Source organism: Lampris incognitus, chromosome 10 (genome assembly GCF_029633865.1).
Source record: "Lampris incognitus isolate fLamInc1 chromosome 10, fLamInc1.hap2, whole genome shotgun sequence".
Lineage (NCBI taxonomy): Eukaryota > Metazoa > Chordata > Actinopteri > Lampriformes > Lampridae > Lampris > Lampris incognitus.
The window spans coordinates 6057205-6079473 of record NC_079220.1 but is presented as its reverse complement, the minus strand read 5'-3'; the positions used below and the strand labels follow the sequence as shown (position 1 = coordinate 6079473).

Sequence of the window (22269 nt, the reverse complement as noted above, 5' to 3'; positions counted from 1 at the left end):
CTCAGATTGTTCACTAAAAGTCTTCGTCAAATAAAATAAACACGCCGGTTTGCCCTATCCATTAAATTGGGTCCTGCCTTCCTGACTGCCATCAGCTGAAATCTTGAGTTTGAACAAGCAAGGAACTTTAATTCCATCCATCCATCCATCCATCCATCCATCCATCCATTATCCGAACCGCTTATCCTGCTGTCAGGGTCGCGGGGCTACTGGAGCCTATCCCAGCAGTCACTGGGTGGCAGTCGGGGAGACACCCTGGACAGGCCGCCAGGCCATCACAGGGCATTTTTAATTGCATTTTCATTTAATTGAAATTGATGAATTTCAGTTAGATAAAAATTAGTCAATTGCAAATGTCAGTATAGACAGGTCAGTATCATGCTGTACCTTTTAAAGTTACACCGAAATAAAAAATGTTTTTATTTTTAATTTATTTTATCATGCCACTCACCCTTTTGACCAGGCCCTGTGATGGCCTGGCGGCCTGTCCAGGGTGTCTCCCTGCTTGCCGCCTAATGGCTGCTCTCAGGGTGGCGGGGATGCCAGCCTGAGAGCAGGATAAGCAGTTCGGATAATGGATGGATGAAATTAATGAATGTAAATTTAATTTATCATAAGTAATTAATGATTAATTAATTAATCATTATTAATTATTTAATATGTATCATTAATTAATTTAAAATGTAATTGAATTTTTGACCCGTTTTAATCAACCAGATGAACAGTGCACCAAACCATCGCTAACATACACTATCACTACGGATTTCAGAGATGTATTGAACAGATGTAGTCTTGGTAGAGGTGCCATGTTTTGTGCCATGATGTGAGTTTCTCGACACCCAACTAACTATATGTCCAGCTTTTTTTTCCTCTATTCTTTTTTTTGGGGGGGGGGTTGTTTTTTTTTTGTGGTTTTTTTTGCTGAATAATGTTCAAAGAAGCACATGATTAAGTGTTAATTTCTGTATATCACACACCATTTTGGGATACTGAAAACTCAGCTGAAATACTTTTATTTATGTAAGGTCACACATTCTTTTCTGACTTTTTCCTAAATGTGATACAGACTGGATATAGAAGTACAAACACCAACAAACACAGAAAGGCATGTTTTCAGTTCCAACATTGGTCCTTGGTCAAATACTTACCTGATATGAGGCCATGCAGTCGGGGTCTGGAGAAGTCGGACGTATACAGCCCGCTTTGAGGACGTAATCATGAAGTAGCAGTCATCTTTACACCTGTTGTGTTGCTGTCGTAGAGACCTGAAGCTGGACAATGTGATGCTGGACTGTGAAGGCCACATTAAGATAGCCGACTTCGGCATGTGTAAAGAGAACATGCTGGACGGGATCACGACCAAGACCTTCTGTGGTACACCTGACTACATCGCTCCTGAGGTATGAGGGGACAGTGTGTGTGTGTGTGTGTGTGTGTGTGTGTGTGTGTGTGTGTGTGTGTGTGTGTGTGTGTGTGTGTGTGTGTGTGTGTGTGTGTGTGTTGTGTTCATTCACACATACAGTTGTTGAGTTCAGTGCTGCATTATCAGTTCAGTTACTGAACATGGCTGAATGCACTATCAGTACTGTGCCAATTGTTACTAACACTGCTAGGAATAATATTACCACTCCTACTACTACTGTTACAACTACTATTACTATTGGGCTGCACGATGGCCCAGTGGTTAGCACTGTTGCCTCACAGCAAGAAGGTCCTGGGTTCGAACCCCAGGCTGTCCCAGGTCATTTCTGTGTGGAGTTTGCATGTTCTCCCCGTGTCTGCGTGGGTTTCCTCTGGGTGCTCCGGTTTCCTCCCGCCATCAAAAAGACATGCATGTTAGGGTTAATACTCCTGTCTGTGCTCCTGAGCAAGGCAATGGAAAGAAGAACTGGAGTTGGACCCCAGGCGCTGCAGCTGCCCACTGCTCCTATACAATAGGATGGGTTAAATGCAGAGAACACATTTGTTGTAAGAATACAATGACTTTCTTCTACTAACATTACTATGGCCACTCCTACTAGCCCAACTAATATCAGTACATCCACTACTACTACTGCAACTTCCTTTTGCTACATCTACCACGACCAACACTTGTATGGCAAATATTGCTACAACAACTACCTTAACTAATGTTGCTTGAATCTCTACCACTGATACAACTAAGATCACCACCACTGCTACTACTACAGTACTACTACAGCACTACTGCTTTCATCACAAGTGTCTCAGAAGCAGTTGCATATCATCAGCATACAGGTTTACCTGGCAAAGAAGAATGCATGTCTGTTCTATCTGTTTCAGATCATTGCCTATCAGCCTTACGGGAAATCAGTGGACTGGTGGGCCTTCGGAGTCTTGCTTTATGAGATGTTGGCAGGACAGGTTGGTGTGTGTGTGTGTGTGTGTGTGTGTGTCTGTGTGTGTCTGTGTTTTGAGTGTGTGTGCGTGCACATAATGTTTCATACACACATTTTCGGATTTATATTGTTTACAGCTTGGGAATTTCTCAAAGAAATTCGGATTTAAATCATGCTGGCAGGGGTGTCCGGGTAGCGTAGCGGTCTATTCCGTTGCCTATCAACACGGGGATCGCCGGTTCGAATCCTCGTGTTACCTCCGGCTCGGCCAGGCATCTCTACAGACACAATTGGCCATGTCTGCGGTTTGGAAGCCAGGTGCGGGTATGTGTCCTGGTTGCTGCACTAGCACCTCCTCTGGTCGGTCGGGGGTGCCTGTTCGAGGGGGAGGGAGGGGGAATTGGGGGGAATAGCGTGATGCTCCCATGCGCGACATCCCCCTGGTGAAACTTCTCACTGTCAGGTGAAAAGAAGTGGCTGGCGACTCCACCTGTATCGGAGGAGGCAGGTGGTAGTCTGCAGCCCTCCCCGGATTGGCAGAGGGGGCGGGGCAGTGACCGGGACGGCTCGGAAGAGTGGGGTAATTGGCAGATACAATTGGGGAGAAAAAGGGAGACCCCCCCCCTCCCAAAAAAAGTGTGTACTTGCCATTTTGTGTTTGTTCTTGTATGTGTGTGTGTGGGTGTGTCCATGCACACGTGTGTCTGTAAGAGAGAGAGAGCTAGATGTTGAGAGAGTGAGAGTTCAACATGTGCTGCAGTACCAAAAGTGTAAAGAGCAAATAATCCTGATTGTATCTCTGCAAAATGTGACATTTTGCAGTGGAAGGTTAAATTAAACTTTAAGTGTTAAATTAAATTACACTGCTGCTTTGTTTTTCCTGCTGTTAACAGTGTTGGAGAGTTCACGCGGGGATCTTTGAACGGTGGATCTGTGAATTATGTGGTTTCATTAATGCCGTTGCCCTGTGGTGTTTTGGTGTCGTAGCGTTAAGCCAAAGAGGGCTTTAATGAGTCATGTTACGTATCCTTGACTTGTCCTCTCCTCCTTTCTTCTCCTCTGCCACCACTCCCTTCATCTGTTTTCTCTTCCTCCCCTCTCGTTCCCCCTCCTCTTCCCTTCTGTCTTACATCTCCTCTCGTCTTCATCAGCCTCCGTTTGATGGCGAGGATGAGGACGAGCTGTTTCAGTCCATCATGGAGCACCATGTCTCCTATCCCAAGTCCATGTCTAAGGAGGCTGTTGCCATCTGTAAAGGGGTCAGTTTACACACACACACACACACACACACACACACAAACACGATGCTTGAACACACACATGCAGCAAGTTAAAAGTTTGCTTTTCATCAAGATTGAGATGATAATCTGATTATTGCAACTGCCCTGTAAACACCCCCATCAAGCTATTGGAATCGAATTAAGGTCTAAATCACCACAAAGTCTCGAAACACAACATCGGAAGCAGGGTTGTATCAGGAATCAGGACCATTTATTTGTCCTTTCATTCCATGCACCTGCGCACCTGAAATGAATGAAATATCATTTCCCCAGCCCAAATCAGGGCAACACAGACAAAAACACATAGCCAAACTACAAGAACACATGTATCCAAACTACAAGAACACATGTATCCGAACTACAAGAACACATGTATCCGAACTACAAGAACACATGTATCCGAACTACAAGAACACATGTATCCGAACTGCAAGAACACATGTATCCGAACTACAAGAACACATGTATCCAAACTGCAAGAATTCAATTCAATTCAATTCAATTCAATTTAATTTATTGTCATTAAAAACAATTTGCAGGCACATATTAAAAATGAAATGAGGGCTGTGGCGTCACCAAACAGTGCAAGACAGAGACAGACAAACACAGCAAACACAGTATAAGATATACACACATGAAGACCAAAAGCTAAAAATAAGTTAAAAAATATCAAGAGTACAAAATATTTAAAAATATCTACAGCCATTCAGTGGGTAGCCAGGTTCAGGTGGCCAAGCAATAGCTTGTGGAAAGAAGCTGTTTTTGAGCCCGGTAGTGCGGGCTCTGAGGCTCCTGTAGCGCCTCCCATAGCGCAGGGGGGAGAACGGTCCATGGTTGGGGTGGGTGGGATCTCTGCTGATGCTCAGACCCCTTCGAAGGCAGCGTTTGTGATAGATGTCGTTTATGGCTGGGAGCTGGGTACCGGTGATGTGCTGGACCGCCTTGACGACCCGCTGCAGAGCTTTCTGGTCTACTGAGGTGCAGTTGCCGTACCACACTGAGATGCAGCTGGTCAGGATGCTCTCTATGGTGCAGTGGTAGAAGTTGGTGAGAATTTTGGGGGATAGACAGGCGCTCCTCAGCCTCCTCAGGAAATGCAGGCGTTGTTGGGCCTTTTTCACAAGGGCCAGGGTGTTTAATGTCCAGGAAAGTTCCTCGCTGATGTGGACTCCAAGCAATTTAAAGCTGGAAACATACTCCACTTCCACCCCATTGATGTGTATGGGGGAGTGGCTGCGGCTTCTAGACCTCCTGAAGTCCACAATCAGCTCCTTCTTCTTCTGCACATTGAGGACAAGATTGTTGGTAGTACACCATGAAGTGAGGTGCTGAATCTTGTCTCTGTAGGCCATCTCGTCATTGTTGGTGATACGGCCAATGACTGTGGTGTCATCTGCAAACTTAACTATAACATTTGAAGGGTGAGTTGGCAGGCAGTCGTGGGTAAAGAAGGAGAAAAGGAGAGACCGCCCTTTATGTTTCCTCCTCGGTCGCAGCTCCAGGAAGGGCCGTGGTCCTTGGACGCAGCAGACTCAGCAAATCCAACGCCAGCTGTCCCAGCCAGACACCCTCGACACACCTCCCCACACTCCACACGACCACACCAAAAACACAGTCAATGCTAGGCGAACCACCCTCGGTGTTGTCGGAACTGCCGGTCTGCATGGGCTAGCAGTTAGCTTAGCCTGCCCCAGCTCTCCCAACCATCGAACAAAGACATAAACTTAGACGCAGACGTGGACAAAGACACTGCATGGACAGTACTGGGTGAGGCCACTGCGACGCTATCTTCCTACACCAGTACTGGGTGAGGCTGCTGCAAACGTGAATTTGCACCACCATCTTCCCACACCGGAAGTGGTGTCTATGCATGTGACATAACTTCCATTCCATAACTCGACAATCCGCCGAGTCTAGTAAATTCAGATTATTGAGGATAATTAACTTGTAGGCGCCTTCATCAAGCTGTCACCTTCAGGGATGGGCAACATGATCCAGAAAGGGCCGGTGTGGGTGCGTGTCTTTGCTCCAACCGAGCAGTTACACACCTGATTCTGTTAGTCGGCCAATAGTCTTTGCGAAGGACCGCAATCTGTAGACTCAGTTGTGTAACTGCTTGGTTGGAACGAAGACCTGCACCCACACCGGACCTTTCTGGATCATGTTGCCCACCCCTGCATCATTCATCTTCATCAGATTGTTTACTGCATGTACACATTGTGATTGACAGGAACACACACACACACACAACCCCCATCGCAAAATCCCTGTCTGTCGTTCACACTGACATACACACAAACAAACACACAATATGGAGGAACAGACTTGAAGAGTTTGACAGTGGGGAGAGCAGAGGCGGTGGGGATGCAGGAGAGGGAGGAATAGCTGGAAAGGGAAGAGCAGCAAGAGGGAGGGAGGGGGGGGGGACGTCAGACTTATCTGCATAATTAAAGCCATTGTGAGAGAACGTTTATTCACTGTGAAGAAAACATTGTTCTCTCTCACTATCTGTCCCCCGTCCATCTCTCTCCCTCTCTCCACTCCGTCATCACCCTCTCCTTTCCTGTCCTTCTCCCCCCCCTCTCTCTCTCTCTCGCTCGCCCGCTCGCTCCCTGCAGTGTTCATTGTTAAGCCTCTGCTTCGCGGTCTCACATTGTACATCCCCGTATCTCTTTCACACACACACAACACACACAGACATACTAAAATACACTCACTTAAAATCATACACACAAACACAGACAAACTTTTACACACACACACACACACACACACACACACACACACGGCTGCTGTAATAGCTCAGGTCTGCACAGTGTGCTCATTTAGCCGTGGATTCTTCTCCTCAGAATAGACAATACCACAGAACACCAGACAGCCAATACCAAATGATGCCCTGATACACCTCCCAGTGGACAGCGAGCAGCAGCTCTGTGTGTGTGTGTGTGTGTGTGTGTGTGTGTGTGTGTGTGTGTGTGTGTGTGTGAGTGTGAGAGAGAGAGAGAGAGCGGGAGAGAGAGAGAGTGTGTGTGAGTGTGCGTGTGTGAGTGTGCGTGTGTGTGTGTGTGTGTTTGCGCTGATTAAAGCTATAAATGGACTGGATCCTCTATCAACCAACTCTCTGTCTCATCTCCTGCTTCTATTCTCTACTGACTTCAGCAAATCACAGACACACACACGGACACAGACACACACAGACACACACACACACACACACACAGACACACACACACACTTGTCGGGGCAGTCTGCAGCCTGTATCCTCGCTCCAGTTCTGTTTCTGTCTCTCGGTCAGTTCATTTAAAAGGTTTATTTGTGACCAAGGGCAAACGGGGTCCAAACAGTTCCAGAACCGAAGCTGAGCAAATCATTATTTTCACAACACTTGACTGACATTCACTGTTTTATTCTGTTTTCACTGTTTTCCTTTCATCCACGGCAGCCATCAGCTCATATGCAGTAGGTAAACTCTGCACACTTGGAACTTTTCTGCAGCGTCGGTGGGAAAACCTTACTTAGAGAACAGCGGGAGACTGTCATAATGTGAATATAACTCGTTTTAATTTGTCAAGGTCACTCCCACGTCCTCATATATTTAACGCAGACTCTGTCTCTTTCTCCCAAATATGAGTTTGAAATCTGGCCGGGCCTGCACAGCCCGGGACAGGTTGCTTCCCCCGGCTCTGTACATCCTCCACGATTACCTGTCAGTTCAAATATTCTGCCATCACGTTTTTTTTTCCTTCTTATTCTTGGCGTTTACATGTTGCCGTTGACAAAACTGGCTTACTGTGCATTATTGTGGTATCGGTGTCAACGGTACACAGTATCCAGCCATGTACACGTTGCCACGGTGACCGCCTCATCTTTATGCTGCTCGCCATCCATCCATTATCCAAACCACTTCATCCTGCTGTCAGGGTCGCAGGGATGCTGGAGTCTATCCCAGCAGTCATTGGGCGGCAGGCGGGGAGACACCCTGGACAGGCCGCCAGGCCATCACAGGGCCGACACACACACACACACACACACACGCACACACACACACACACGCACACTCACACACACACACACACACACACACACACACACACACACACACACACACACACATTCACACCTAAAGACAATTTTATATTAGCTAAGGATAGCTAAAAATTGTTTTTATAATGCTAATTTGGCCACGCTAGCTACCGAGCTAAAGTTGTTTTAAGTATTTACACTTTCTGACTAACTTCAATCATAAATATAAAGATATATTTATATATCTATATATATATATATATATATCGTAACACTTTACAACAACCTTAATCTATAAACAAAGCAAAAATACGGATAAGGACTGCTAGCTTAGCTAGCAGCTAACCATAGCGGCTAGCCATGCATTACCAATATAAACTATAAATCCAGCTCCCGGGCTGTCTGCTCAAGTTTTGTGTTGGTCCTGTTGGCTAAATGCATGTTGTGTGTTGATCTTTCTTATTGCTTGATATGTATCCGTATTTAATCGACAGAATTATATCGGTGTGAAAGGGTGACGAATACACTTTCAACATTGTTGCATATGTTGAGACACAGTGGACCAATCACAAGACAAGACAGATTAATAACAGCCAACCAGTCATGAAGAGGGGAATTGATCTGCCTTTAATTGTTGGACAAGTTCCGGTTTTAGTTGTTTATATTAACTGATATTGTTGTTCTTTGATAAGAACAAGGTTAGAAATATAACCCCCTCACCCTTTTAGTTGTGGGTGATCTGAGACTTACATTTAATCAGGAATCGGGACCATTTTTTTTATTTGTCATTTCATGTCATGCACTTGCATACATGAAATGAAACGAAATATTGTTTCCCCCAGTCCACAGCAGTGCAGCACAAACACAAAAACACATATATCCAACATGTCCAAAACATTTTTTTCACTGTCCAAGAGAGCGAACGCCAGGATAACTGTGGGAACTGCCACTCTGTGTGGGCTAGCAGTTAGCTTAGCCCGCCCCGCTTCCGCGTCCTGTCAGACCCCCCTCGGTGTTTCCTCCTCAGGCACAGCTCCGGCAGCGCCGTGGTCCCTGAGCCCACTGGACGCAGCAGACCAGGCTCTCCGAGTCGATCAAGCACCAGCTCTCCCAGCCAGACACCTTCAACACACCTCCCCACACCACCAGGCCACCACCAGACCGCCCTCGGTGTTATCGGAACTGCCGGTCTGTGTGGGCTAGCAGTTAGCTTAGCCTGCCCCGCTTCCGTGTCCTGTCAGACCGCACTGGGTGTTTCTTCTTCGGGCACAGCTCCAGGCAGGGCCGTGGTCCCTGGGCCCACAGGATGCAGCAGACCAAGTTTTCCCAGCCGATCCAGAGCCTGCTGTCCCAGCCATCAAACAGGACACAATCTTAGACTCAGACGTGGATAAAGACCCTGCATGGACGTAACTGGGTGAGGCCACTGCAAATGCAAGTTCGCACTGCCATCTTTCCACACCGGTACTGGGTGAGGCTGCTGCAAATGTGAATTCGCGCCGCCATCTTCCCACACCGGAAGCGGAAATACTTCACACGGAATACATGGACATGTAGCGCAACAATACACTGCTCTTAGTACCGTGCTTCGCCTTTGGGACCCCCATATCACATCATCATTCTACCAAACAATGTTCTATCTAAAAATGTATGATTGGTTGGAGTTTCTATAGAGAGAGGGCCCAGGGTGCAATGCTCACCCCCTATAGATGATTATATTGTGTGATGGAGGAGTGATGGAGACCTGAGACTTGTGCCAAAAGAGTTAAAAGCAGCCCTGGTTTCTTCTCCCACGTCTGCCTGTATCCCACCTAATGTGCTGGATTAGGAGGCTGTCACGCACCTTTCTGTCGCGTCGTGTGCTTTACGGTACCAAGAAAGTTTATGACGAAGAAGAACAAACAAGGCCTTGGGGGGGCAGAAGGATGAGGATGAAGATGTAGCAAATGGAAGGTTGACAAGGCGGGAGGGCAAACCGAGTTTTGCCTCATGGCGACTTTGTTTTGACAAATGTGGACTTGATTTATGTATCCTGGTGAGTGGAGCGGGTGAGGGCGTTCTGCGTGCAAAGGTTAGATGAGGTTAATATCCTACGTTTTATATCAGACAGGCCTATGCAGGTTCACACACACACATGTTGATACAAAAGACACATAAATTAAGAATCAGGAACACTAGGTCATTTCCCCCAGCCCACAGCAGTGCAACACAAAGACAAAAACACATATCCAAAAACTTCAAGAACACACATATCCAAACTAATACACATCCAAACTAACACACATATCCAAACTAAAAAAAATAAAAAATCCGTCAAAGTGAATGAACATCAGCCAGGATGACTGTCGGAACTGCTGGTCTGCATGGGCTAGCAGTTAGCTTAGCCTGCCCTGCTTCTGCGTCCTGTCAGACCGCCCTTGGTGCTTCCTCCTCGGGCGCAGCACCAGGCAGGGGCCGTGGCCCCCGCACCCCCGGGCGCAGTGGACCAAGCTCTTCCAGCCGATCCAGCACCAGCTCTGCCAGCCATCAAAGGAAGACAAAACTTAGAAAAAGACATGAACAAAGACACTGCATGGACAGTATTGGGTGAGGCTGCCGCAAAAGTGAATTCGCGCCACCATCTCCCCACACTGGTACTGGGTGAGGCCGCCCCAAACATGAATTCGCGCCACCATCTCCCCACACTGGTACTGGGTGAGGCCGCCCCAAACATGAATTCGCGCCACCATCTCCCCACACTGGTACTGGGTGAGGCCGCCCCAAACATGAATTCGCGCCACCATCTCCCCACACTGGTACTGGGTGAGGCCGCCCCAAACATGAATTCGCGCCACCATCTTCCCACACTGGTACTGGGTGAGGCCGCCCCAAACATGAATTCGCGCCACCATCTCCCCACACTGGTACTGGGTGAGGCCGCCGCAAACATGAATTCGCGCCACCATCTCCCCACACTGGTACTGGGTGAGGCCGCCCCAAACATGAATTCGCGCCACCATCTCCCCACACTGGTACTGGGTGAGGCCGCCGCAAACATGAATTCGCGCCGCCATCTCCCCACACTGGTACTGGGTGAGGCCGCCGCAAACATGAATTCGCGTCACCATCTCCCCACACTGGTACTGGGTGAGGCCGCCGCAAACATGAATTCGCGCCACCATCTCCCCACACTGGTACTGGGTGAGGCCACCGCAAACATGAATTCGCGCCACCATCTCCCCACACTGGTACTGGGTGAGGCCGCCCCAAACATGAATTCGCGCCACCATCTCCCCACACTGGTACTGGGTGAGGCCGCCCCAAACATGAATTCGCGCCACCATCTCCCCACACTGGTACTGGGTGAGGCCGCCCCAAACATGAATTCGCGCCACCATCTCCCCACACTGGTACTGGGTGAGGCCGCCCCAAACATGAATTCGCGCCACCATCTCCCCACACTGGTACTGGGTGAGGCCGCCCCAAACATGAATTCGCGCCACCATCTCCCCACACTGGTACTGGGTGAGGCCGCCCCAAACATGAATTCGCGCCACCATCTCCCCACACCGGTACTGGATGAGGCCCCCCCAAACATGAATTCGCGCCACCATCTCCCCACACCGGTACTGGGTGAGGCCGCCCCAAACATGAATTCGCGCCACCATCTCCCCACACTGGTACTGGGTGAGGCCGCCGCAAACATGAATTCGCGCCACCATCTCCCCACACTGGTACTGGGTGAGGCCGCCCCAAACATGAATTCGGCCACCATCTCCCCACACTGGTACTGGATGAGGCCGCCCCAAACATGAATTCGCGCCACCATCTCCCCACACTGGTACTGGGTGAAGCCGCTCCAAACATGAATTCGTGCCACCATCTCCCCACACTGGTACTGGGTGAGGCCGCCGCAAACATGAATTCGTGCCGCCATCTTCCCACACCGGAAGCAGGAGAAATGTAAATACATACAAATGCAGGTGTGCAAGCACACATAAGACATATTGTTCAAGCAGGATGTGTACATGTGTACATTCCTATATGACCATATTTACATGTCTGTGAATGTTCTCATTCATCCAGGTCATGGTTATCCAAAGGAATTGAATCAAGTGCAACTGGACTTGGTATATATCCGTGAAGACGTTTCGCCTCTCGTCCAAGAGGCTTCCTCAGTTTGTGCCTTTCTGACTAGACCAAGCTAGTCTGTCTGGCCGGTGATGAGACTCAGATAGTTATCCTCTTTGGAGTTGTTATCAGAGCTAATTATGTCCATGGCTCTTTGTGTTCCGATGTTTAGCAGCGACGGTCATTATCAGAGCTATTGATATGCGTGGCTCTTTGTGATCCGATGTTACGCAGCGACGGTCGTCGGGGGTGTTAGTTTCGACTTCGTTAGTGCTCCATTCAGTGGTCATGAGTTGTTGGAGCCGTTAGTGAGCGACTGTTGTTCTTGGAGGCTAGGCTTCTTGAGTCACCTGGGTAGAGACGAAAGGACGGCATTGTAATTGGGAGGTAGGTGGTGTCGCAGACCTCCTCCTCTGTTGAGGGATGGTTTTTCCAGTTTCGCATAGATGGCTTCCTTCACCCCTCTTCCAAACCATCTATCTTCCCTGTCCAAAATGTGTACGTTGCTGTCCTCGAAGGAGTGTGTCTTCTCCTTTAGGTGTAGATAGACTGCTGAGTCTTGTCCTGAGGAGTTTGGCCTTCTGTGTTGGGCCACCCGTTTGTGTAGTGGTTGTTTGGTTTCTCCTATGTATAGGTCAGTGCAATCCTCATTGCATTGTACGGCATACACCAGATTGCTTTTTTGGGTGTGTGGTACACGGTCTTTGGGATGAACCAGTCTTTGTCGGAGTGTGTTGCTGGGTTTGAAGTATACCGGGATGCGGTGTTTGTTAAAAATTTTCCTGAGTTTCTCGGAGACCCCAGAAACATACGGGAACACAAAAGAGCCACGCACATCAATAGCTCTGATAACGACGGGCGTTGCTACACATCGGGACACAAAGAGCCATGGACATCATTAGCTCTGATAACGACTCCAAAGAGGATAAATATCTGAGTTTCATCACCAGCCAGTCAAACTAGCTTGGTCTAGTCAGAAAGGCACGAACTGATGACGCCTCTTGGATGAGAGGCGAAACGTCTTCATGGATATATACCGAGTCCACCTGCACTTGATTCAATTCCTTCGGACGACCGTATTAACAGGGATAAGTTACGCACATACACGTTCTCCAACACAAGCATCCACTTTCAAGTACAAATTAGCACACTCACAGTCACGTACACGCGTTCTCATTCAAGCACCCTTGTTTGAGTCAGGATTTCCTCAAGCACACGACGTGGGCAAGAATCAAGACACACTCTTCTCGTGCACGTGCCCACATATCCGGGCACAAGCCACCCAAATGCACACATGCTTTCCGTGCTCTTTCAACAACAACAAGAGCATTTGTGAGTAGTTGTTTGCGATTTTAACGCGAGTACACACTCTGAAACTTGAGCGTAGACACACACAGCCATGGTCGTATACGGTGCAGGCATGCATAATGCAGGCGAGAATGCAGACACACTCCCTCCGATGCACATGAACACGCATGGAGCTTTTACTTAACACAAACACACGGTCTTAACAAGTAGCCCACACGCTAGCCCATTTAAGTGTACACACACACACACACACATCGAGGCTGTGTTATGCATTAGTGATGATTATTGAGTTGTAGTGCTTGGACAGAGGATCTTCAGCAGAGCATGAAAGCTTGTCTCTGTCCGCCCCCTCAGCTCCCACTGTGCCCTGCCAGCACCGCCTAGGTTAACTTGGCATCTGTTAGTGTGCGTGTGCGTGTGTGTGTGTGTGTGTGTGATTTCTATATCATAGATGTATAAATAGAAGGACATAGAAGTCATATCCTTTTCTGAGCTCAGCATCAGTGTCTCTGACAAAGCAGAAGATCATATCCTCAGCGTAGATTTACACCAGTCGTCCAGGAACGTACACGGGATCACATCTAGATCAGATTTGGATCACGACGTCTGGGTGGCGTGGCGGTCTATTCCGTTGCCTACCAACACGGGGATCGCCGGTTCGAATCCCCGTGTTACCTCCGGCTTGATCGGGCGTCCCTACAGCCACAATTGGCCGTGTCTGCGGGTGAGAAGCCGGATGTGAGTGAGTGTCCTGGTCGCCGCACTAGCGCCTCCTCTGGTCGGTCGGGGTGCCTCGGCGGGAGGGGAGGGGGAACTGGAGGGGAATAGCGTCCCCCCTGGCGAAACTCCTGAAAAGAAGCGGCTGGTGACTCCACGTGTCGGAGGAGGCATGTGGTAGTCTGCAGCCCTCCCCGGATCGGCAAAGGGGGTGGAGCAGCGACCGGGACGGCTCAGAGGAGTGGAGTAATTGGCCGGATATAATTGGGGAGAAAAGGGGGGGGGGGAGAAAAAAAACATAGCAGGGAGGTTCAATGTCATCCTAGAGAAAAGAGGGGGGGGAAATTGGATCAAAAGATAATTAAATTTTTAATCATTCTGTTGCTGTGTCAATCAAGGACTGAAGTTGCCATTTTAAAAATCCTCTCATTAGTTTCCATTCTGCAGGGAAAGGATTGATGTTTGAGTAGTCATTGTTACATATTCAGGACTTCAGTGTGCTCACAATTAATAATATATCATTTATTGCAGTGTGTGTGTGTGTGTGTGTGTGTGTGTGTGTGTGTTTTGTGAGGGCTAAATTTTGCATGCACACCAGACACCAGTTTGTTTCAGTGCAGGTGCATGTGTGTATACATGCACCTGCTGTGAGCGAGCTAATACATGTGAGCACATGTGCAGAGAGCGATCGGGAACCTTTCCACTCCCTGCCTCCACCCTAACCTGCATTCATATTTCATGGCCAGCAAGGTAACACACACACACACACACACACACAGGCACGTGCGCGGGCGGCAGCTGTATTCTCCTGGTGCAGCTACATGATGATTTAAACTGGACACGATTCTTCATCAAAGCCTAATCGTGTGAATTTGTCCTTACCCACGCAGAGGCAGACACACACTCTTTCACCGCCGTCCTTGCTGCTGGGCTCAGCACTGCGAGACAGCGAGTGGGGGGGGGGGGGACAGCAGCACAGGAAAGCGAGAGGGAGAGCGAGGCAGAGCGCTACGTAGGAAGGTGGCGTGGCTGTGAGGCGGATCCACGTCCACTGCGGTCACTTAGACCCTGTTTACACCTGGTTGTCAAATGCGTTTTGGGCGATCGGATGCACAAGTGGACGGCGAGACACATCGCCGTTTACACCCGTGTCTAGCGTGCGTCTCCAAATGTGTCCTGTGATCAGATTTCATTACCGCGAGGAAGAAGAGGAAGATTTCCTGTTACGTCCTTGGCGGGGACGCATGAGGACGCGTTAGCGTTTGCACTACAAAAGCTATGTGGTCAAGTGCGGCTCAGACCACCTCGGCAGGGGGTTTGAGTAACCGGTTCACAAAACGTTTTGGTGGCCGTTTACACTTGTATGCAGCGCTGTCCACTTGTGATCCGATCTCGAAAAACACATTTTAATAGCAAGTGTAAACGGGGTCCTAGTGTCTTAAAGAAGCTTTCTCCTAATGAATACTCCTACTACTACTACTACTACTACTACTACTTTCGGCTGCTCCCGTTAGGGGTCGCCACAGCGGATCATCCGTTTCCATTTCTTCCTGTCTTCTGCGTCTTCCTCTGTCACATCAGCCACCTGCATGTCTTCCCTCACCACATCCATAAACCTCCTCTTTGGCCTTCCTCTTCTCCTCTTCCCTGGCAGCTCCATATTCAGCATCCTTCTCCCAATATACTCAGCATCTCTCCTCCACACATGTCCAAGCCATCTCAATCTTGCCTCTCTTGCTTTGTCTCCAAACCGTCCAACCTGAGCGGTCCCTCTAATATAATCGTTCCTAATCCTGTCCTTCTTCGTTACTCCCAGTGAAAATCTTAGCATCTTCAACTCTGCCACCTCCAGCTCCGCCTCCTGTCTTTTCGTCAGTGCCACTGTCTCCAAACCATATAACATAGCTGGTCTCACAACCATCTTGTAAACTTTCCCTTTAACTCTTGCTGGTACCCTTCTGTCGCAAATCACTCCTGACACACTTCTCCACCCACTCCAACCTGCCTGCACTCTCTTTTTCACCTCTCTACTGCACTCCCCGTTACTTTGGACAGTTGACCCCAAGTATTTAAACTCAGATGCCTTTGTCACCTCCACTCCTTGCATCCTGACCATTCCACTGTCCTCTCTCTCATTCACGCATAGGTATTCCGTCTTGCTCCTACTGACTTTCATTCCTCTTCTCTCTAGTGCATACCTCCACCTCTCCAGGCTCTCCTCGACCTGCACCCTACTCTCGCTACAGATCACAATGTCATCCGCGAACATCATCGTCCATGGAGACTCCTGCCTGATCTTGTCCGTCAACCTGTCCATCACCATTGCAAACAAGAAAGGGCTAAGAGCCGATCCTTGATGTAATCCCACCTCCACCTTGAACCCATCTGTCATTCCAACCGCACACCTCACCACTGTCACACTTCCCTCATACGTATCCTGCACCACTCTTACATACTTCTCTGCAACTCCTGACTTCCTCATACAATACCACACCTCCTCTCTCGGCACTCTGTCATAAGCTTTCTCTAAATCTACAAAGACACAATGCAACTCTTTCTGGCCTTCTCTATACTTCTCAATCAACATTCTCAAAGCAAACATCGCATCTGTGGTGCTCTTTCGTGGCATGAAACCATACTGCTGCTCGCTGATCGTCACCTCTCCTCTTAACCTAGCTTCTATTACTCTTTCCCAAATCTTCATGCTGTGGCTGATCAACTTTATACCTCTGTAGTTGTTACAGTTCTGCACATCGCCCTTGTTCTTGAAAATCGGTACCAGTATGCTTCTTCTCCACTCCTCAGGCATCCTCTCACTTTCCAGGATTGTGTTAAACAATCTAGTTAGAAACTCCACTGCCATCTCTCCTAAACATCTCCATGCCTCCACAGGTATGTCATCAGGACCAACTGCCTTTCCATTCTTCATCCTCTTCATAGCTGCCCTCACTTCCTCCTTGCTAATCCGCTGAACTTCCTGATTCACTATCCCTACATCATCCAACCTTCTCTCTCTCTCATTTTCTTCATTCATCAGCCCCTCAAAGTACTCCTTCCACCTTCTTAGCACACTCTCCTCGCTTGTCAGCACATTTCCATCTCTATCCTTGATCGCCCTAACTTGCTGCACATCCTTTGCAGCTTGGTCCCTCTGTCTAGCCAATCGGTACAAGTCCTTTTCTCCTTCCTTAGTGTCTAACCTGTCATACAACTCACTATACGCCTTTTCCTTTGCCTTTGCCACCTCTCTCTTTGCTTTACGCTGCATCTCCTTGTACTCCTGTCTACTTTCTTCATCTCTCTGACTATCCCACTTCTTCTTTGCCAACCTTTTCCTCTGTATAATTTGCTGTACTTCCTCATTCCACCACCAAGTCTCCTTGTCTTCCTTCCTCTGTCCTGATGACATACCAAGTACCTTCCTAGCTGTCTCCCTCACTATTTCTGCAGTGGTTTTCCAGCCATCTGGCAACTCTTCACTACCACCCAGTGCCTGTCTTAACTCCTGCCTGAACTCCACACAACAGTCTTCCTTCTTCAACTTCCACCATTTAATCTTCGGCTGTGTCTTCACTCGCTTCCTCTTCTTGGTCTCCAAAGTCATCCTACAGACCACCATCCGATGCTGCCTGGCTACGCTCTCCCCTGTCACCACCTTGCAGTCTCCAATCCCTTTTAGATGGTGCCTTCTACATAAGATATAGTCCACCTGTGTGCACTTTCCTCCACTCTTGTACGTCACCCTGTGTTCCTCCCTCTTCTTGAAATATGTATTCACCACAGCCATTTCCATCCTTTTCGCAAAATCGACCACCATCTGTCCTTCCACATTTCTCTTCTTGACTCCATACTTTCCCATCACCTCCTCATCACCTCTGTTCCCTTCACCAACATGTCCATTGAAGTCCGCTCCAATCACCACTCTCTCCTCCTTGGGTACCCTCTCCACCATGTCGTCCAACTCATTCCAGAATTCTTCTTTTTCATCCATCTCACACCCAACTTGCGGGGCATATGCGCTGATAACATTCAGCAATAAACCTTCAATTTCCAGCTTCATACTCATCACTCTGTCTGACACTCTCTTCACCTCCAGCACGCCCTTGACATACTCTTCCTTCAGAATTACCCCTACCCCATTTCTCCTCCCATTCACACCATGGTAGAAGAGTTTGAACCCACCTCCGATACTCCTGGCCTTACTCCCCTTCCACCTGGTCTCTTGCACACACAGTATGCCTACCTTTCTTCTTTCCATCATGTCAGCCAGCTCTCTCCCTTTACCAGTCATAGTGCCAACATTCAAAGTTCCAACTCTCACCTCCACATGCCTACCCTTCCTCCTCTCTAGCTGCCTCTGGACATGCTTTCCCCCTCTCCTTCTCCTTCGCCCAACAGTAGCATAGTTTCCACCGACACCCTGCTGGTTAATAGTACCGGTGGCGGTCGTTGGTAACCCGGGCCTCGACCGATCCGGTATGTAAGTCTTATTTATGATCCGCATATTTGATTTGGCAAAGATTTTACGCCGGATGCCCTTCCTGACGCAACCCTCCCCATTTGTCCGGGCTTGGGACCGGCACTAAGGATGCACTGGCTTGTGCATCCTCAGTGGCTGGGTTTCCTAATGAATACTCCATTACTTCCTTATTTATCCTTAGAAATACTTCTCACAGTGTGTTTTTCACGAGTGGGTGCATTTATATCTGTGCCAACAGTGTGTTTATGTGTGCTCTGATATGCGTTCATAAGTGAGCTTCTGTGTATGTGTGTGTGTGTGTGTGTGTGTGTGTGTGTGTGTGTGTGTGTGTGTGTGTCATATGAGTAAGGCTGACTGACCCATGGTAAATGTTTATTTTAGCTCTAATTTAATGAGTTATGACTGCCACTCCTGAGGGAGCCACACTAACAAATACACACACACACGCACATGCACAAACACACAACTAGACACTCACAAATGCACACACGTGCACAAACACACAACTACCCACTCACAAGTAAGCACACCCATGCACAAACACACAACTGCACACTCACAAATACACACATGCACAAACACACAACTGCACACTCACAAATACACACATGCACAAACACACAGCTGCACACTCACAAATAGACATGCACAATACACACTCCACAAGTACACACACCCATGCACAAACACACAACTAAACACACACACACACACACTCACTCACACAGCCTAATAGCCCAGCCCCGTGGTGCTGTTTTTAAGGTTTGCTCTTGCCAGACATCATTAATAGCCTCTTCATTTGGCTTGTAGCAGATCTGTCCTGCTGAAACCGTTTTCAGGCTTTCCCAGATAATAAATACACCACAACACCACGACGGAGGGATACAGATAATAAATACACCACAACACCACGGCGGAGGAGGGATACAGATAATAAATACACCACAACACCACGGACGGAGGAGGGATACAGATAATAAATACACCACAACACCACGGCGGAGGGATGCTAGGCCAGATAGACAGAAAGAAAGGCAGTTGTACAGCCAAGAAAAAAAAGGAACGAAGGATGGAATTTAAAAAACAAATGAAGGGGGGCGTAGGGCTAGCATAGCGGTCTACTCCGTTGCCTTACCAACACCGGGGATCGCCGGTTCGATCCCCATGTTACCTCCGGCTTGGTCGGGCATCCTACAGACACAATTGGCCATGTCTGTGGGTGGGAAGCCGGATGTGGGTGTGTGTCCTGGTCGCTGCACTAGCGCCTCCTCTGGTCGGTTGGGGCGCCTGTTCAGGGAGGTGGGGAACTGGGGGGAATAGCGTGATCCTCCCACACACTACGTCTCCCTGGCGAAACTCCTCACTGTCAGGTGAAAAGAAGCGGCTGGCGACTCCACATGTATGGGAGGAGGCATGTGGTAGTCTGCAGCACCTCCCCGGATGGGCAGAGGGGGTGGAGCAGCGACCGAGACGGCTCCGAAGAGTGGGGTACTTTGCCAGATACAATTGGGGAGAAAAGGGGGGTAAATAAAAAAAACCAATGAAGGAATGAATGAGGGGTGTAGAGATGAATAAAGGCACTGAGGGAGATTCGAAGAAGGTCTGAACTGAGGGAAGTAGAGAGAGGAGAGAAGGAATAAAGGAAAGGAAAAGTCTCTCCCTGTCCTCAACGCTGTCCTCTCTGTTTTCTCCTCAGCTGATGACAAAGCATCCTGGGAAGCGTCTCGGCTGCGGTCCGGAGGGGGAGAGGGATATCAGGGAGCATGGCTTCTTCCGTTACATGGACTGGGAGAAGCTGGAGAACAAGGAGGTGCAGCCGCCCTTCAAACCCAAAGCTGTAAGTCTGACCCCGCCCCAACTCCCACCCCTGACCTCCAAATCAGGAAGTATCGACGACGCGAGTCTGTGCGAATCGGGGAATGTGGCCAAACGCTGACCTTGAGGTCGCCGGTCAAAGACAAACCTAAGTCTAAATTAGCAAAATTAACTTTAGCCAAAGTCTGACCGTAGCCACAGCTTGATCTGTGTGCCCTTCCCCCTTTTATCCTAGATGAGGATGAGTTTTGAACGTCGCCGCTCCTTGAATCCTCAAACTCATATTACAAAAGCCTCGTCATCTGTCAGACTCAACACTGTGATGCTGACACTGGTGCCTACTTACAGGGTCAACATTTATAGCACCAGAAACTTCTGGACTTGACGTTTGTCTGAACGAAGCCGAACGGTTGGGTGGCACTCTGAGGGGAGGGAGATCGATTTGACTGACAGCTAATCACGGCCGGGCAGAGTTAGGGGAATGTGGACATCAATATGCTATTGGCTGGTTTCAGTTTGGTGACAGAAGATCACTCGTCCTCTCTCCTCTCACTCCATTCAGCTGGACAGTGTTGTTAGTGTGCACCCACAGGTACAGGATGGTGGGACTAAAAACGTCTTTCTCTCCACAGGACCTTAAAGTTTGACACCCTCACCCCCGTCCGTGTGTGGTTAAGAAAGTGTACTCACCCTATCCAATGTCTCTGTCTTCTCTCATTCTTCTTATCCTTGCTCATCTAATGCGATCTCTCTATCTCTGTGTCCTCCTGTGTCTGGGATTATACACTCAGGTAAGTCAAGAGGTGATGATGATGATGATGGTGGTGGTGCTGAAGCTTGTCTTGTTGGTGTTAGAGGTGAGGCCTCTGATGATGATCAATTTGATGCTAATAGCTCTGGTGACATTGCTGACTGCATTGTTGTTAATATCTGTGCTGACGAGGAGGAGGAGGAGGAGGAGGAGGAGGAGGAGGAGGAAGACCTCAAAGGCAGCAGTGGTGATGATGATTAGAGGTTGGATGGTGATGCTGACAGGACGATGAAGATGATGTTGTTGACGCCTAAGTCATTGACAGTTAGCAGCAATGTGTTTGACATGGACGCTGTGTTAATGACAGCGCGGTATGTGATTGACACGGCAGTCAACCAATCAGCACTGAGCAGTCGTCTGACATCAGACCCTACGAGCAAAGGAGCGCAGCGTTGTGCCACGGACGGCACAAGATGCTTGATTAGTGAAAAAGACATGAAGATGCAAGGAAATGGTTGAAAAGGTGTCCCCGCTATCCCAAATCTGGCCTTCGTGAGGACGCCGTCACCAGGCATGCTCACATCTGCTGAAGTCAGTTTGCGGCAGTCATCGTCGTCTGTGTGACTTTAAGGGTTTTCACATATCTCTACATACGTGTTGTCAGATACCTAACACCCCGTTAGCAGCCATCGTGCTGAGTAGTCTCACGTCTTGTCTCTGAAACGCTGCCGAGATGGCGTCCGCTGGTGTCGTCACCGGCGGTCAATCCGTGGACGCGAAAACTTACTTCCTGGGTTTGCTCATAGGCTGCGTTGTCTTAGAAAATTCAAACCATATGTCTTATTGTTGCTACGTTTATCTCTCGTGTCTACGTTATCCCGTCTTAGTGATGACTGATGACAGCGAAGTGACACCAGGTTGCTGACCTGTTTGTGGTCGTTTTGCTGAGGTGGAGACAAATGTACGTCATCTGGACAGTCGGCTTCATCAGCTGCTGTGTGTGTGTGTGTGTGCCTTAAGACATATAGAGAGTTGAAAAAGAAGACAGGTGGAGGCTGGAGGGCAAAGAATGACAAGAAAAACAAGAGAACCCCCCCCCCCTCACTCTCTATCTCTCTCTCTCTCTCTCTCTCTCTCTCTCTCTCTCTCTCTCTCTCTCTCTCTCTCTCTCTCTCTCTCTCTCTCTCTCTCTCTCTCTCTCTCTCTCTCTCTCTCTCTCTCTCTCTGTTTCTGTCTCTGTCTCATCTATTTATTTATACCAGCCAGACTGTGCCTGGAGCTGTCTCACCTCAGTCCCCCCATCCTCTGACAGGAGAGAGAGAGAGAGTTGGAGAGAGAGAGAGAGAGAGAGAGAGAGAGAGAGAGAGTTGGAGAGAGAGAGAGAGAGAGAGAGAGAGAGAGAGAGAGAGAGAGAGAGAGAGAGAGAGA

The 22269-nt window shown here is 48.7% G+C and overlaps 1 protein-coding gene across 1 annotated transcript in view; it reads left to right on the top strand.

Annotated features, from left to right (window-relative positions):
* The window catches only part of prkcbb (protein kinase C, beta b), a 170099-nt gene that overhangs the window by 139783 nt on the left and 8047 nt on the right, over nt 1–22269 (top strand). The window contains exons 13-16 of the mRNA XM_056287403.1: nt 1262–1400; nt 2302–2382; nt 3509–3616; nt 19972–20116. Coding sequence (XP_056143378.1) covers nt 1262–1400; nt 2302–2382; nt 3509–3616; nt 19972–20116 — 473 coding nt within the window. The remainder of the gene's footprint in view (nt 1–1261; nt 1401–2301; nt 2383–3508; nt 3617–19971; nt 20117–22269) is intronic.